The 18,391-nt window shown below is 45.6% G+C and overlaps 1 protein-coding gene across 1 annotated transcript in view; it reads left to right on the forward strand.

Annotated features, from left to right (window-relative positions):
* LOC130125329 (glutamate receptor ionotropic, kainate 2-like) overlaps positions 1 to 3,764 on the forward strand; it is a 100,206-nt gene extending 96,442 nt beyond the window's left edge. The window contains exon 16 of the mRNA XM_056294880.1: positions 3,600 to 3,764. Coding sequence (XP_056150855.1) covers positions 3,600 to 3,764 — 165 coding nt within the window. The remainder of the gene's footprint in view (positions 1 to 3,599) is intronic.
* The last annotated feature ends 14,627 nt before the right edge of the window (positions 3,765 to 18,391 follow it).

Below are 18,391 nucleotides of genomic sequence, written 5' to 3' on the forward strand. Positions count from 1 at the left end.
GTATATACACATTTTAACATATTAAATGTTTATTTGTGTTGTGTTTTGTATTTTGCGGACAAATACATTTGCTATACATGCAGCGCAGCATGGTGGGAACCACCTGCCTTTGTCTCCTGTAGGCAACTGAGTGAATATATGTCAGATTATTCTCAGGGGATTTCTATTTTTAGACTAATTGCAATATGATTCACTCCGCGGCATCAAGTTTTCATTCCAGTATGCATATTTCTATAGTTGAGATGCCAGATAATTGCAAAAGTCGTTTTAATAATGGGTTGTTGTTATTTATAGCCACATAATTACCTCAGTGTGGTGGTGTGTTACTGGTTTGTAATTGCAAAACACTTCCGGCTTTTCCACCCACTGCGCACGTCGCATCCCAGTCATTGCCGAGCAAGAACTGTCAGGCTGCGTCACAAACACTGGGAAAAAAATGTGGAAATGAGAAAAAGAAAAACATCCCGTTCTCCACGAGATGTCTGTGATGTACACCCTGACACGACTGCCCTCCAACCTTCTTCTTGCACCTTGGCTTCTCTGTCCTTTCCCTCCCCCTTTCCTCTCCTTCCCCCCCGTCTTGTGCCATCTTTCTTTTTCTTTGCCATAATCCTTTGTTCTCATTTGTTTCTCTGGAAGAAAATGGTTGTTATTGAGTTTATGAGTAGTATGGAAAGCATCTCACTCACCCGTCAGAAAAAGGCATGCAAGAAGAAAAACACACTTACACACAAACATAAACAAATAAGAAAATGATATTATAGACAGATAGACAGACAGATACAATACCGTTCAAAAGTTTGGGATCACCCAAACAATTTTGTGTTTTCCATGAAAAGTCACACTTATTCATCACCATATGTTGTGAAATGAATAGAAACTAGAGTCAAGACATTGACAAGGTTAGAAATAATGATTTGTATTTGAAATAAGATTTTTTTTACATCAAACTTTGCTTTCGTCAAAGAATCCTCCATTTGCAGCAATTACAGCATTGCAGACCTTTGGCATTCTAGCTGTTAATTTGTTGAGGTAATCTGGAGAAATTGCACCCCACGCTTCCAGAAGCAGCTCCCACAAGTTGGATTGGTTGGATGGGCACTTCTTTGAGCAGATTGAGTTTCTGGAGCATCACATTTGTGGGGTCAATTAAACGCTCAAAATGGCCAGAAAAAGAGAACTTTCATCTGAAACTCGACAGTCTATTCTTGTTCTTAGAAATGAAGGCTATTCCATGCGAGAAATTGCTAAGAAATTGAAGATTTCCTACACCGGTGTGTACTACTCCCTTCAGAGGACAGCACAAACAGGCTCTAACCAGAGTAGAAAAAGAAGTGGGAGGCCGCGTTGCACAACTGAGCAAGAAGATAAGTACATTAGAGTCTCTAGTTTGAGAAACAGACGCCTCACAGGTCCCCAACTGGCATCTTCATTAAATAGTACCTGTTTGAGCCTGTTTGTGCAAGCAATCATCAGCTGTCAATAAGGTTACACGGGAAAGAACATATACAGTATATGGACAAAAGTATTGGGACACACCTCTTAATCATTGAATTCAGGTGTTTCATTCAGAACCATTGCCACAGGTGTATCAAATCCAGCAGCTAGCCATGCAGTCTGCATTTACAACCATTTGTGAAAGAATGGGTCGTTCTGAAGAGCTCAGTGAATTCAAGTGTGGTACTGTCATAGGATGCCACCTTTGCAATAAGTCAATTTGTGAAATTTCTTCCCTGCTAGATCTTCCACCATCAACTGAAGAGGTATTATTGAAAAGTGGAAGCATTTAGGAACAATTAGGCATTTAGGAACATGAGTCTGGGTTTGGCAGATGCCAGGAGAACATTACCTGCCTGACTGCATTGTGCCAACTGTAAAGCTTGGTGGAGGAGGGATAATGGTATGGGGTTGTTTTTCAGGGGCTGGGCTAGGCCCCTTAGTTCCAGTGAAGGGAAATCTTAATGCTTCAACATACCAAGACATTTTGGACAATTCTATGCTTCCAACTTTATGGGAACAATTTGGGGAGGACCCTTTTCTGTCCCAGCATAACTGTGCCCCAGTGCACAAAGCAAGGTCCATTAAGACATGGTTGGGTGAGTTTGGTGTGGAAGAACTTGACTGGCCTGCACAGAGCCCTGACCTCAACCCCATCGAACACCTTTGTGATGAACTAGAACAGAGATTGCGAGCCAGGTCTTCTCGTTCAACATCAGTGCCTGATCTCACAAATGCTCTTCTGGATGAATGGGCAAAAATTCCCACAGCCACACTCCAAAATCTTGTGTAAAGCATTCCCAGAAGAGTGGGAGCTGTTATAGCTGCAAAGGGGGGACCAACTCCATATGAATGCCTATGGATTTAGAATGGGATGTCATAAAAGCTCCTGTAGGTGTAATGGCTAGGTGTCCCATAATGGCCAGGTGTCCCAATACTTTTGTCCATATAATAATAATGATAATAATAATAATAATAAATCAATCTTATATAGCGCTTTTCTAACACTCAAAGTCGCTTTACAATAAACGGGGTGAAACAAGACAACAGATAAACATAACACAGACATACAGGGGTGGATGGGAAGGGGGGCTACGAGATGGAGAAGCAGCAGCCACACAAAATGCCAGCAGTACTCTCCCACTTAAAACAGATACAAAAGGGCAAGAAAAACAACAGCACTGTAGACGCTGATTTTCTGTAGGGTTTACTCCCGTAGCCTATTCCTCCCCCGAGGTATCCACCAGGCAGTGGCGCTATTTAACCCATAGCTGGGGGCTGGTTCGTGGGCATCAGGGAATATCCACACACCGGTTGGCCTGCGTACTGCACGTCTAGGGGCCAGACCTCCTCTGAGTCCCTTGTAGTTCAGCCAGGGTCCAAGGTGTACCCAGTTACCTTGTGGCGCCACGACGAGGCGCTACATAGGGCTCGCTGTTGGAGAGGCTATGTACTGGCAGGGAGAGACTTACGTGCTCGGCTCTCCGGTTCGCATTTCTGCTAGCCAGCGGTGAAGGTTGAGAGTGACACGTAACAGGCACACAACACTACACCAACACACTAGACGCTTCACAACAACCCCACTTCCTACACAAGAATGTCAGACATAGTGTATAGTGTACCATTTCATATACCAAGTGATACATACACCAAATGGTATATGTTCTTTCCTGTGTAGCTTTATTAACAGCTTATGATTGCTTATGGCATGAAACAGGCTTGTACTGTCTCATAATGAATTTACTTGTCTCATGGGATTTTATATATATATATATATACATATATATACATATATATCCTCTATCAATTTCAAATTAAGATACCGTATTCAAATATCAAAACCACCAAATCTGAAAGTGCTGGAGATGCTGGTGCAGTTGACAACATGCAGGGATCACACAACCCACTGCACAGCAGCAGCAACATCACCACACACACACACACACACACACACACAGTAAACTGCACCACTACGCAAGTTACTCCACGCATATCTAATGGGCGTCCTGTAGCTGTTTGCAGTCGAGGTCGCCGGGACGGGCTGAAGGTCACATTCATATGCTTAAGCCTGTCCCTTCCCTTCCCCTCCTGTTGTTGTGCAGCGGTCCTTCTGCAGCGCCATGGTGGACGAGCTGAGGGTGTCTCTGAAGTGTCAGCGCCGTCTCAAGCAGAAGCCCCAGCCACCGGTCATCGTGAAGACAGAGGAGGTCATTAACATGCACACCTTCAACGACAGGAGACTGCCGGGGAAGGAAACCATGGCCTGAGGGCGGGAAATGGCCGCAACACACCCCTCAGTAAAATAGAATAAAAATAAATAAATAAATAATTGAGGGGGGGGGGGGATAACGGGGAGAAGAAGGGGTCCGAGAACCACGAGGACTTAACCACGGACATGGGTTATCCGATCAACAATATTCCTTTGTCCCCCGCCCCCCACACACACACACACTTATACACACACATACACACACACACACACACACACACACACACACACACACATGCCTTTGTAGTAAGATGTTTCCTGTGGAAATATAGTGACCTGGGTGGTGTCACCTCACTGTGGCATCCATTTTCTGAGGAGAAATTTGTGTCGAGGGGTGTGATGTGATGTGACGGGGGGCCGGTAGAATGGGTCGGTGTTGGTGTGCGAACTCAAAACCAAGCCAAGAAGCTTTGGGACAGAGCGTAGGTCCGTTTTTGTTTGTTTTTTTTTTTCCCCACTGGCATTGAATTTACACTCACACAGAGACAAACTTGCACACATGCACACACACACACACACTCAGCTGTCACATCCGACACCTGTGCAGAACGGGAAAAACTACTTGTGACAGTGACACCTCAAGATGCGTTAGATGTTGTTTTATTTTTTCTTTCTTTTTTTGTTGTTGTTTTTGACGTCAGTACACCTCTCTGTCTTATCTTCACGTGTGCGATCCCATCGGCAGCACCTATCAGTGGCTAGACTTTCTTTGAAACAGAATCATCAAACGGGAAACGACGAGAAGGGGAGCGGTAGTCGTGCCAGCGCCAAACGGCGTGTTATGAGCTGGTGCATAGGAGAGCTGTTTAACTGTGCAATCATTGGCGCTGACCTTGTTAAATATTCATTGTTTTCTTCTGTGATGCCTTTATTGTGCCAAAGTTCTGCCGTGGTGAAGAACTTCACGCCATGCCTATTACGTTCAATGCCTCTACAAGCAATGTACAATGTTGGAAATCTTCACCTTGTCCTCATCCACAGTCTGCAGTTCTCGGTCTGTATCGGTTGTTGTTTAAATACAGGATTTCTACAACAAATGTTTGTTTTTGTACAAGGACGGGTTTTGTAGTACTTTGTATCATGGTAGCCCATACTCCGGATGTAATATGTAGCAGAGACCAACAACTCGGCCCTTCACATTTGGAAAAAGCTGGAGGCCACGGTTGCCCCCCGGCCCTGTGCCGCGCAGGGTTCGACGCCACCTTCATCCTCCAGAGCCGCGGACTTGGGAGCCGGTGGCTCGGCTCCGCGTCTGTGAGATGACGAGCGTATTTGGTAGGTCGCCTCAGTAGGGTTGCTTCACCTTGGAAGGTCACCTGATCACTGCCCCTGTCTTTCTACTCTACCTGTAGCTTAGTTCTTCGAGGTGTTATTTCCAGGGATTTTAAGAGACGAAATGGAAACATACACACACATGTACACGCACACATGCACACATGCACACAAAGGAGTGACTACAACTGACATTATTGCTTTACGTGAGGGGAATATAGCCGAGTAAAAGAGACTAAACACACAGACGCAGCTGGTGAGAAGTGGCAGGGGCGACGTGGTGAACCGGTTCTAGCGTCGGCCGGTGTAGCTTGTCCTCCTCCAGTCAGCTAGGCCTACTGGCGAAACTGTAAATGATGAACTAATGTATATCTGGAATTCCACAAGGCTGTCTTGTTGAAAACAAATTTGCAGTTATGGAATTTGTTTTACAGTTGATGCAAGGTTTTACAAATGATGCCATTAAAAGTCATGATTGTTTATTTGTCTGACGTTATTGAGAGAAACGAAACGGTTTCACGTGCCTTCAAACTACTGTAACCGGTTATTTTCTTGCCCGGTGCGGGATTCGATACTGGGTGTACTGCACCACAAGGCGACATCACTAACCGCTCGGCTAAAGGGTCAGACTCGTCAGCTAAGGGCTAACGTGTCTTATTAGTAGTTTACAGTCGTCACCCTCCCCGGAAGCACGCCCTCTCGCTTGTTCTTCCCGCGCTCCGAAGAGACTCTGAGGATCTGCACACTTCCGGATCCCACCGCTGCCACCAATGTAACCACTTATTTTCTTGCCCGGTGCGGGATTCGATACGGGGTGTACTGCACCACAAGGCGACATCGCTGACCGCTCGGCTAAAGGGTCAGACCTGTTAGCTAGGGGCTAACGGGTAATTATTAGTAGTTTACACTACCAATCCCAATGAAAGTGTGTGTGTGGGTGGGGGGGGGTCGGTCATGCATTTCAGTGAGAACTGATACTACCGAGCAATCGTTGCAAGAACGATGCCGTGCAAGTTCCTTGACTGTAATGCTGCTCGTTGATTAGCTAGCCAAAAAAAAAAGATTCCTATCATCTCAAAAGATGAATACGTCAGATAATTGCGTAATTACTGACTGAGTGGACGTTTTGAATATATTTGGCCGCTATCTTTCTCTCTGGCGTAGCTATTTGCAGCCCGCCTGTCTGCGTTTTGTCTTGTTTTTTTGGGGGGGGGGGGTTGGGTGGGGTTGTGTGTGCATGGACCGGAGGAAACCTCCGTAATGTGACCACAGGGTTTCTGAGGGTTGTTATTTTCCTCAAAAGATATCACGGAAATGCAGACAACCACAATTACACAGAATCCGTGGTGCTTTGCGAATGGCGTGCTCCACATCCTAAAGAGGGCTTTTGAACATTGGCGGACTGCTTTTTTTTCTCTTCTCCTTCTTCTCTCAATGTTCATTTTTGTTCCCCTCTCACAGGCAACGGCCAGTCAGCCCCGAGTGCCTGACGGGGGGGCTTTCTGGTGGGATCCATGAAAGGCAGTTCTGCAGCCCGAGCTCACAATGTAGACTGCCACCCTGTCTGCCCTCCAGATTGACAGAGAAGGTCGGAGCGTGCGTCAGTGCGTTCAATGGAGACCGTTTAGTCTGTCACACTTATTTCCGTCATATTAAGACCTCTTCCTCAGTGGCCACCGGGAAAAGGTAGCCTTGGATAACCATTTGCTCATTAGGTAATTAGGGGCTGAAATTGTTTTGCGGGCAGAAAATTGCTTTTTTTGAATGTGACTTTGGCATGTCGTGCCGTTTTTTATAGTCAGATAGCTTGCGGAGTAAGGTGTTGCGTGTGTGAAGCTGCACCCCACCTCCTCCGCGTTGGCCGCCGGACGGGCCCTGTAATTTGGGGGTGTCGTCGCGTTTGCGACGTGAAGAGGCGACCGTTCGGCGTTTTCCTGCAGAGCGGCGAGGAGTCTGCATGACGGATGGCAGACAGAGGTAGTCTTAAATACGTTCCCACACTGATAAGCACGCTGGGCTCATCGCTGCAGAGCCCACGTTAGGTCGGGAATCAGGAATACTTGATTTGTCGTTTTTAAATGTCCCCCCCCCCCCCAGCCCACAGCAGTGCAACACAAAGACGAAAACACATCCAAAAACTACAGGAACACACATATCCAAACTAACACACATATCCAAACTAAACCAATAAATAAATAAAATCGCTGTCCGAGGGAACAAACGCCAGCCAGGATGACACTGCCGGTCTGCATGGGCTAGCAGTTAGCTTAGCCTGCCCCGCTCCCGCGTCCTGTCCGACCGCCCTCAGTGTTTCCTCTTCGGGCGCAGCTCCAGGCAAAGGCCGTGGTCCTTGGGCCCACCGGACGCGGCGGACCAGGCAGGCTCCCTCAATGCCAGCTCTCCCAGCCAGACCCCCTCAACACACCTCCCCGCACACCACACGACGACACCAAAAACACCACAGTCAATACCAGGCGAGGCCACCACCAGACCGCCCTCAGTGTTATCGGAACTGCCGGTCTACATGGGCTAGCAGTTAGCTTAGCCTGCCCCGCTTCCGTGTCCTGTCCGATCGCCCTCGGTGTTTCTTCTTCGGGCGCAGCTCCAGGCAAAGGCTGTGGTCCTTGGGCCCACCGGACGCGGCGGACCAGGCAGGCTCCCTCAACACACCTCCCCACACACCACACAACGACACCAAAAAAACCACAGTCAACGCCAGGTGAGGCCGCCACCAGACCGCTATCTGCATGGGCTAGCAGTTAGCTTAGCCTGCCCTGCTTCCCCGCATCCTGTCAGATCGCACTCGGTGTTTCTTCTTCTGGTGCAGCTCCGGACAGGGCCGTGGTCTCTGGGCCCACAGGATGCAGCAGACCAAGCTCCCCCAGCCGATCCAGCGCCAGCTCTCCCAGCCATCAAACGGAGACAAACCTTAGACGCAGACGTGGACGAGACGTGGATAGACTTTGGTATTCGATGACGTTAGACAGATGTTTGGAAGCAGAGCTCAATATGCAGCATGCATCATGTCTCGTTTCTCCACCTATTTCCGTGTAGTTTCTCAAAAAGATCTTCAAAAAGATGACAACATTATAAAAAAGTCTAGCTGCAAATGTAAAAAGGCCTGAATATGAATGCAAATGGCCTGGCTTGAAAACATTGATCATCCGAGACTTTGCAGCGGATTTATCTTTGCATAAAGGCTTGCATTGGGAAAACAGTTGCACATGTAATATTCAGATATTAAAGCCAAGCCATGAAAGACGAGAGAGGCATGTCGGACCCAGGTGGTGCAAAGACTGCAAGAAACTGTACAAGGTCAAAGGAAAAGAGGGAGGTATTTAAAAAAAGAGAGAGAAAAAAGCACACCAGCTTTCCATATAAAACATGAATATTTCATGAAAGTACCAAAAAAAAATCTACACTCCATAAAAATTAAACCATGTACTCATGCACAGTTTATGTAAATAATTCACCGGATCGTAATGACCCTGCCCGGCTTTTCTAATCATATCTACAAAGCTGACATCAGTTGGCGGTGTGGTGGTCCGCCTGAGGTAGACATGACGCCTGGCTCTAGCTCCACGTCTCCGGGACACTTTGCAGTTCCCAGGAATCCAGAAATTGGCTTTGCCTCCTTTTTTGTGTAGTTCAGCATGTATAATATGAAATCCTGGGGAAATGCAATAAACAGAGTTTCAGTAGCGGGCTGAGCCAGGCCGCCGTTGTCGGTTCAAATGGGATGATTTGCTTCACATTAGGAGTCTTCCCAGCAGTGGCATGTGTCTGCCCAGAGATAGCATGGGGAGCGTATGGGAAGAGCCATTGGACCCACACAAAGAAATCAAATGGACTTACTTGAACTGTGTGTGTGTGTGTGTGTGTGTGTGTGTGTGTGTGTGTGTGTGTGTGTGTGTGTGTGTGTGTGTGTGTGTGTGTGTGTGTGTGTGTGTGTGTGTGTGTGTGTGTGTGTTTACGACTGCGCTTGCACATCTGTCTGTGTGCATTTGTGCAACAGCGCACACAACATAGAAGTGGATCCCTCGCCCTCACCGTTTACCACCTGTATGAGGGCCAAAAGGATATGCTCAGAGGGGAATAAATTCACTAATTCACTAATAAATTCCAATTTAGGAGGTGATCTTTACGTCACGAGGCCCCTCACTCGGATATTTCCTCTCTGTGTGTGTTTTTCTCCCAGTGCCAGATGTGTTGTGGTGGGTGGCAGCTGCAGAGTGGAGAAGCACAGCTTGCTAAGTGATTCACCTTGCTCCTGGCGTCTCCGTTACCCCCACGAGTCTTTCATTGACAACGTTTTCATTTCTATTTGTTTTGTGCGTAACCGTGATGGCAGGCTAGATGCCTCGACAGCTCCATCTTGCAGATGACAACGCTGGTTAGATTTGTCTCTAACGGTCGTGACAGGGGGCAAGGGAAAAGCTGTTGCAGTCCTATTTGATTTTCTTAGCACTTCATTTTTTTTTTTGGGTACACGTGTGGATGCACCGAGCGGTTGGGGGTTAAATGTTGTGTGACTTACGGGTTTGATGCAAATGTTAAAAGAAGTGTGTACAGAAGAGCCTGTGAGAAACATGAATCCATCACATAGCAATGACATTTTGGTGTGTAACAACAAAGACTGTATTGCCCTCAAAAGTGTTTGCCACAAACAGCAGTATCGCAGGTCTTCCTGCCGTGATTGATGCAATCGTCCTCGCGGAGATGAGGGTTAAACCGGTCACATCGCCAAACAGGAGCGATGTGTTGTTCATTTGTTGTAAAATAGCCTTTCCTCTGGCCCAAATACCCCCTCTCTAAACAATCCATTGAACGCTCTCCCATACGCTTTGTTTGCCTTGCCCCCCTAGCGGCTAAAACGTGACACTACATTGAGTCTTAAATGGGTCCTATAAAAATGTTTTCTAATTGTGTGCGTGTGCGCGCGCTATGGGCTGGATATGTGTGAGTATGCATATTTCATAGTTTTCAATTTAACACAGAATTAGTTCATGTTTTCACTAAATGTTTTGATAAAAGGTGCATGGAAAAAGACTGTCTAACAGTATTGTGGCGAATTCGGGGGGGGGGCAGTTTGGGGGACGATCGCCTACCGTCCCTCGCTCCGTGAGCGACAACGTTAACCACTCGACTAAAGGGTCGGTCTCGTTAATCAAGGACCAACGTGTCTACTTATCCATGCACGTTACAGCACGATATAAATAAAGTGATATTTTACTTTTATTACATGGTTGCCAGTGCACTTCAGTTGTGTGTCCTCGTGTGTGAAGGTCAAATACCCTATGCAAGCCTACATGTGATATAGTGCAAAGTGGTCAGAAACTGATGTGATGATCTGCTTTATGGTAAGCTCGGCACTATCGTCTTCTGTCACTGCAGGCGCCGGTTGCCTATGACGGTTCTCGGCCGGTACTCGCGCTAAAACAGAAATGACTAATGTGCTGCGGAAGGCGGCTAGCATGTCTGGTTGATTATGACACTTTTTAGATGTTTTTTAAAAAACATTTTCAATGCCGAGATGTCTCATTATTTACTCGCAACAGTTTGCATTTATTACAAGCGGTATAGCAGTTGGTATATTACTCAGATCGTGTGAAAATGAAACATAGTGTAACGTGCATGGATAAGAATACACGCTGGCCGCTATCTCGCGGGTCTGACCCTTCAGTCTAGCGGTTAGCGATTCCTCCCGCTGTGCGGGCGATACGGGTTTCGCGTCCCGGCCGCGGCAGTTCCTGTGGTTGCGTTGTCCCCCAAAATTCGCTAAAATAGTGTACTATCTACCGTGTTTATTTTTGCTGTGGCTTGTGTGTAGACCAATACATCCATTCATGTAGAGCACTGACGTTTTATTCTATTTCCATCTTGTTTGGATGATCTGGTGGGATTATTATTTGTTTAAATTTATTGCAGGGGTGAGAGAGAGAGAGAGAGAGAGAGAGAGAGAGAGAGAGAGAGAGAGAGAGAGGAGAGAGAGAGAGAGAGAGAGAGAGAGAGAGAGAGAGAGAGAGAGAGAGAGAGAGAGAGAGAGAGAGAGAGAGAGAGAGAGAGAGAGAGAGAGAGAGAGAGAGAGAGAGAGAGAGAGAGAGAGAGAGAGAGAGAGAGGAGAGAGAGAGAGAGCTGTCAGTTCATGAGCATGTCTCAACAGTAACGGTCTATGGTTTCAAGGCAATATAGAGACGATCAAGTCAGGCAGGAATGTCACATAGTTTCTTTGGCCATCATCTGCTCCCGAACAACCTCCGTACCGTTACGCGCGTGCGCGGGTTTAACAGGTCTGGGCCGACGTAAAATGGTCTGTTGTGATTGGTCCAGACGTCACACACGATGGTAGCCTAATAAATGTTGTCTTGTGCTTTTTTTTTTAGAAAGGGAAACAAGTTTTTAAGTCTATATTGTGTATTTAAATGTTGAAAATACAAATTAAGAACATATATGGTCTCCCAGTCATTTAGGATGGTCCAGTTGCGTAAGTGGGCGGACCCAGCCCCGTTAGCCTCACCCACAACGCCGCGCCTTTGTTACTGTATGTGTGTATCGACGTCAGTTAAAAAATGCCCCCCCCCCCAGAGCAAATGTCAAACTCCGCCCTTGGCTCGCCCTCGCGCCTCCTCAGTGAGCTAGTCATACTATTGCTTCCATCTCTGAATATATAAATCAGATACAACTCCTTTCTTTCATCATGTTCGGCAGCTTTAAAGTAATTTTCCTCCTCTCACTGAGAGAAGAGAAGATGTCGATTCTCTCATCTCTTTGTCTGTCCGCTTTCATCTCTGGCTGCTAGGATTTAAATTGCTCTGAAAGCAATTGTTTTTTTTTCTTTTGTCTAGACCAGGGGTCAGCAACCTATGGCACGGGTGCCCACAGTGGCACACGCGGCAATTAACACGGGCACCCGAAACGAGTCAATAAAAAAATAATTTTAATATGCTTTTTTTTTCAATAGAGAAAATATTTTAATACAAAATATCACCTAATGTTGAACTAAACAAATGTAAACTACTGTTAAGGCACGTTAGTCCCTAGCTAACGGGCCTGACCCTTTAGCCGAGCGGTTAGTGACGTCGCCTTGTGGTGCAGGACACCCGCATCGAATCCCGCACCGGGCAAGAAAATAAGCGGTTACATTACAGTCATTGGTGGCAGCGGTGGGATCCGGAAGTGTGCAGATCCTCAGAAGTCTCTTCGGAGCGCGGGAAGAACAAGCGCGAGGGCGCGCTTCCGGGGAGGGTGACAACTGTAAACTACTAATAACACACGTTAGCCCCTAGCTAACGGATCTGAACATTTAGCCGAGCGGTTAGTGACGTCGCCTTGTGGTGCAGTATACCTCGTATCAAATCCCGCACTGGGCAAGAAAATAACTGGTTACACAAACAACACTAAAACGACCAAATCGGTCGTTATGACCGTTTTGGATTTTCAGTTAATTTGTGGAAAAAAAGATACAGACCTGCCACTCCCTGAATTCTCCTAAAATTGCATATATTTTCATTTAAAACGAGTTTTAGATCAACTGCATAAAAAAGTTACAAGATCTACCTAAAACGACCACCGCTTGTAATTTGCGCGTAATCGTGCGCGTCATGTCGCTATTTATGACGTGTTTTGGTTGCATAATTTCCTTCGCGACGTTCACTGCTATGTCCTAGAGAAAAAAAACTACCGTTCTCCAGTGCAGCGTAATCTTGATTTCTGATTATTGCCAACATGTCTGGGTAAAGACGTCGTTACAGACGCACCATGACTACAACCGACGCGCTGCAGTATTTAGAGGCGTTGGACAGCGGCCTTTCTAAATTGTTTGAAAAATAGTATTTAAAGTTGTTAAAATTTTAATTTTGGTGTCAGTCGTTTCTTAACAGACATACTAACATATGTAATGCATTGATATCTCAAATTGGCATTTATCTTGACAGAATAGAGTTTAAAACCCGTGGTGGTCAAAATGACCGCCCACGGTCGTTCTAGTAGTTAAGTTCCATCGTTGTTTGGGACTGTTTCAATGTTTATTTTCAGGTCTTTACATTTCACGTTATATAGGCCTTGTTACATTTGTTAGAGTAGCGATATGTGGTTTCCGTTTTGTTTTTCACGTAATTTTTTTTTTTGCTATTCGAGTTCAACCATGTCTCTCTGAAGTTTAAACTGTTTAAAAATAGTATTACAGTTGTTAAAATGTTAATTTTCGGTGTCAGTCGTTTCCCGACTGACATACTAACATATCCAATGCATTGATATCTCAATTGGGTATTTATTTTAACAGAATATCCAACCCAATGCAGTCCATCATCCAAGCGGCTTATCCTGCTCTCGTGGTCGCGGCAATATAACGTTTTTTTAAAAAAAACGGCGGTCATTTTGACCGCCCATGGTCGTTTTGGGTAGGAGTGAAATCCTTAAAATAATACTTGAATATTTAATTAGTCACAAAATACATCATCGCTTTTGACAGCAAGAGAGCGCACAAGCGCCATGCCCCTCCCCTGCCTCCGATCTGCCCACGAGCGCGGCATTAGAGCGGAAGTGACGACGTAGCATCGCTAGCTAGCTTTCTTTTTAGCTTCATGGGGAGAGCAACTGACGATGGCAGAAGCAAAAAGAAAAAGAAAAGAAAAAAAGCAGGAGGTTGTTTAATATTTGATTTTTTTCAGCCGTCTTGGACAAAGGAGTTCGGACTAATTTTACGGAGGGACCGAGCTGTGAGCACACTCCGCTAGCGAAAATGTTGTGTGTCGAGCGTCGAGTGCCTGGCGCCATGTTGAAACGAGGCAGGAGGAAAAACGTCAGAGGCAAGTACCGGAAGCAAAGCGGCGTGTTTACGACCCGACGTGCCGCCCAAAACCAAGCTGCAGACGGCGGCTATACAGTCGTGGAGTGAGCGGCGTTGCTTAACACGGGAAGCCGTCCTCGGATGGAGAGTATATAAAGGAGGCTTTCCTCGGCAGTTCGCGGGTGATGTTTGACGGGTTACCAAACGAAGACACGATCATCGGCAGGATCAAAAAGAAAAAAAAGCCCGTTTCTGTGAGAACTGTAGCAGAGCATTACACTCATGGCTGAAAACACGAGACACCGGCAGGGCTGTAAACGACGTTCTGCGTCTGGCGGCGGTTACCAGACAAACAAGGCTCCCACCAAAACGGTAAGATTGAATTAATTTTCTTTTGTGCCCTGGTAATTTTCATACAGTTGCCCAAATAAAGTGTGTGTGTGTGTGTGTGTGTGTGTGTGTGTGTGTGTGTGTGTGTGTGTGTGTGTGTGTGTGTAAGCGCAGATCTTCGGTATGAGGAGTCTAGACGGGTAGACGAGCAGCGGTAGTAAATGAATAAATAGGTAAATGCTCATTATGAAAATGAACTGGAACTCTGGTCTGTGGTCCTGGGTTCGAGCCCCGGGGGTAGTACAATCTTGGGGGTCGTCCCCTGTGTGGAGTTTGCATGTTCTCCCCGTGTCTGCGTGGGTTTCCTCCCACAATCCAAAGACCTGTAGGTCAGGTGGATCGGCCGTACTGAATTGTCCCAAGGTGTGAATATATATGTACTAGAAGAACCCCGCTACAATGTAGCGGTTAGGTTATCCACCCGTCTAAATCTCCCTCCTCTTCATCCTGCCAGCGAACCGCCTTCCCCCTGCCCCTAAACCCCCCCCTCCAACTCCCTCCCCCCAAATGCTCAGAATCATCTGAAATGCCGAGAAAAGTGGTTTTTAGCCATTTTTAGAAAACGCATATTTTGCATAATTATGCATAATTATTATAATTATAATTTAATGTTCTACTATTTTTCTGGTCCTCTCTGGAACAATACCTACCACCTCCAAAAAAATTAAGATAAGTGCATTTTTGCAAAAATGCATGTTTTGCATAATGCCAAAACATTTTAAGTCCCAGAAAGTTATAGCTGAAAAAATCAAAGATGCTCAGAATCATCTGAAATGCCGAGAAAAGTGGTTTTAGCCATTTTTAGAAAATGCATATTTTGCATAATTATGCATAATTTTAATTTTCTGGGATTTTTCCCTTATTCTCTGAGACAATACCTACCACCTCCAAAAAGAATTAGGATCATAAATGCTTTAGTTTTCGGTCCCGCTATCTACACTAACTAACACACACACTAACACCACACACACACACACATTACGAAAATATTATGAGTAGATGTGTGTGTGTGTGTGTGTGTTTGTGTCTCCCCGCCTGCCGCCCAATGACTGCTGGGATAGGCCCCAGCATCCCCGCGACCCGGTTGTGATAAGCGGCCTGGATAATGGATGGGTGTTAATTGGCAATGGGACATCCAAAAGGTTGCCTACCTACCCCTGGTTTAGAGCGTGTGTGATTACATAAAATTGACCATAAATTATTTTTAATGACTCCTTCTTTGTTTTACGTAAGAAGAATGTATAGCCCCAATAACACACGAGGGTATACTCATAGTGTGATGTACTCGCTGGCTTAACTCATAATGTGTTTTAACAAACAACTCTAGGTGACTTTTGGGTAGCAGCCTATAGTAATATTGACTGTTCAAGCAGACGAGCAGATGCAAGGATGCATGGCCGTGTGCCATTGTAAACCCTTGCTGTGTGGTAAGAGAGAAAGAAAGAACAGCCTAATTGCAAACGGTAGTGTAAAAGCTTTGGGGGCCTGGTGTGCTTTGCAGTGTGTGTCGCGTTAACAGGCAGCAGTTTTGATTTATCTTGTATTCCCTGCTCACGGGCCCCTCTATCTCACTGGAAAGGTTAAAGCATGCAGCCTGAAGGCGGGACTACAAAGGTCAACACGCTGTTTAGGAATGAGGAATAGTACGGCAGAGATACAAAAAAAAAGAGAGAGAGAGGGGAAATATAGACAGATCTGTAACCTACATCTCCTCCTCTTCGGCTGTATGCCTCTCGTGTCCTGTCAGACTGACCCTTACAGCAAAAAACCACTAGAGTCCTGTGTGCACCACATGTTATATCACATGTAGTCATCTTAGCACATGTGGAGCATATGTTCTGTTGACGTTAACGTGGCAATTTTCCGTGTTGCACATAAACCCCTTGCCCGTTAAACCAGGCTTCCCAAGTGGGAAAGCACATGTATTGATTTCGCCATGTTTCCATGATTTTCCACATGTGAAACACGTGGCTTCTCTGCATTGTATTTGACGCAGCCTACCTACTCATGTTCCCAGACAATGTTCCCCATACAGTGTTCCCCATATACCGCACGGTCTCTTTTAATTCCTCCTCTTTAACCTCCCCATGCCTCCAATACCCTGCACCTTTACAGCGATCCAGTCAAGTCAATTTTATTTGTATCGCCCAATATCACAAACCCTGACAACATTGTCTTAATTAGGTTTTAATGAAAAGGGAAGTTATGAGACAATTAAGAGTAACAAATGGAAATGAAAACGTTCCTTTAATGACACATCACACGCGCGCGCACACACACACACACACACACACACACACACTCATTCCATAGCTTATAGGGGAGAGACGCTGGCTGTAAAAAGCAAGGCGCCAGCCAATTAAAGAGTACCAACAGAACACAGGCAGGGGAGTCGAGGATGCCATGAAGAAACACCAGCGCCAATGGTGAGTCACAGATTTGTGGAGGTGTTCATCTGCATCGGCCTTGTCCTCTCTTGAGGCCCGGGGAAAATCACACAGTGGCTCTATGCTGCCCTCTGGCGGACATTGTTGGAAACAGTTTTGCGTTGAGCGTGTGTACGCATGCGCGCGTGTGTAGCCGGCACTGCGGGTGAAGGGACGAAGACTCAAGCAGCATAGACACCCAGTGGGAAGTCAAATGTCGTTTAATGCCAATATAATAAGTTTATTTTCGAATCAAGTAAAACATTTAAGACATTTCAAAACTCCAATCCGTGATTCACAGAAATAAAAAGGCAGTACACTTATACTGGGGTTAAAATAATGAGTGATATGCACATTACAAAACATTTTTTTTCTCATTCAAAAGCAATCAGTGCTTGGCTCTCAGCGTACTTGACAGAGAGAGACCACAAGAGAAGTCTCCCCCCCACCCCCACCCCCACAGTAACAATACAGAAAAGGCATTTATAAAGACTTGTGAGAAATGTGAGGTATGAGGAGGTATCTGCATTTTAATACCTTGGTTGAAATGAGGTCCCCAGAGGTCCAACCTTCCAGTTCAGCTATCATGTACATAAACATGATGTGAATCTGACATGATAAAAATGTTGAAATTATATTAAAAAAGTAATAAACATCATAAATGTCTCCCAATAATATAGTGTTTCTCCAAACAAGGCAAAGATCAGAGCAACTAATAAGGCAGCATTTGAGGTATGGGAGCAGTCCATCTAGTCATCTCCAAAGTAAACCACATGAGGGAGTGGCAAGAGAGACTGGTCAGATTCCCTGTCTAGAATTGTGGCATAGTAAAACATGTATGCTTGCATGCCACATGCATGCTTTAAATACTTTGGAAAGTTAATTCACTTTTTTTGGCTTGTATTCATGTGGTTTTCGAATGATTCTTTGGCTTTAAAGCAGTGACTGGATCTGATGACTGGCCTGCATGGTCTGCTTCTGTGTCACTACTCAAGCATGTGGCAAAATACAGAAACCACTATTGGTAATTTAAGTGCAGTTAGACGGCATTCACAATCAGTTGAACAATACTTGATCATAACAGCTCAGACTTTGCTTTTGTGTTAGATGGGGTGCTGACGTGAAGAAACAAATAGCACAATCTGCAGTTTTTATGACTTCCATCGTTTACCATCAGCAAAGGGCAACAAATGCAGTGTGGTGGCGCACTGCAGAACTAAACCATGCATTCCAATCTCAGAAGTCATTTTTAGACCAACTTCAAGCTAAAGAACCATCTGACCACAGTTGTCTTTCTAAACCCCACTACCAAACGCCAATTTATCTTGTGAATTGAAAGGGATGGATTTGAGCAGAAGGTATACAGTAGGCTATAGAAGAAAAAACCTTTTGGGTTCTCCCAGTGTCACAATCGATGTCGTCATTTTAGAAAGTATGTGGCCATCTAGTGATGCAGTCTTATCGAGAATGTCTGTAGGCAAATAGACCATTCTGTACATGGTACATATTGCCACCTCCCAGGTGAAACCACCTAAACCTGACTTTTCGAAAATCATTGTTAAAATCGCTGTGGGGCCGATAGTCACAGATTGTTATGATCAAAGTGGGAATAAGTGGCCAACAGAGAGGACCCAAGTCAGCAGTCTGAGTTCGGGTCCAGTGAACAGAGAGGGACTACTTCACATATGTCTCGACGCATGCTCAATAATCCAGATAAGGAAATCACAGAAAGGTGAATCAGTTCATCTG

The sequence above is a fragment of the Lampris incognitus genome, chromosome 15, assembly GCF_029633865.1.
Source record: "Lampris incognitus isolate fLamInc1 chromosome 15, fLamInc1.hap2, whole genome shotgun sequence".
In the NCBI taxonomy this organism is placed as follows: domain Eukaryota; kingdom Metazoa; phylum Chordata; class Actinopteri; order Lampriformes; family Lampridae; genus Lampris; species Lampris incognitus.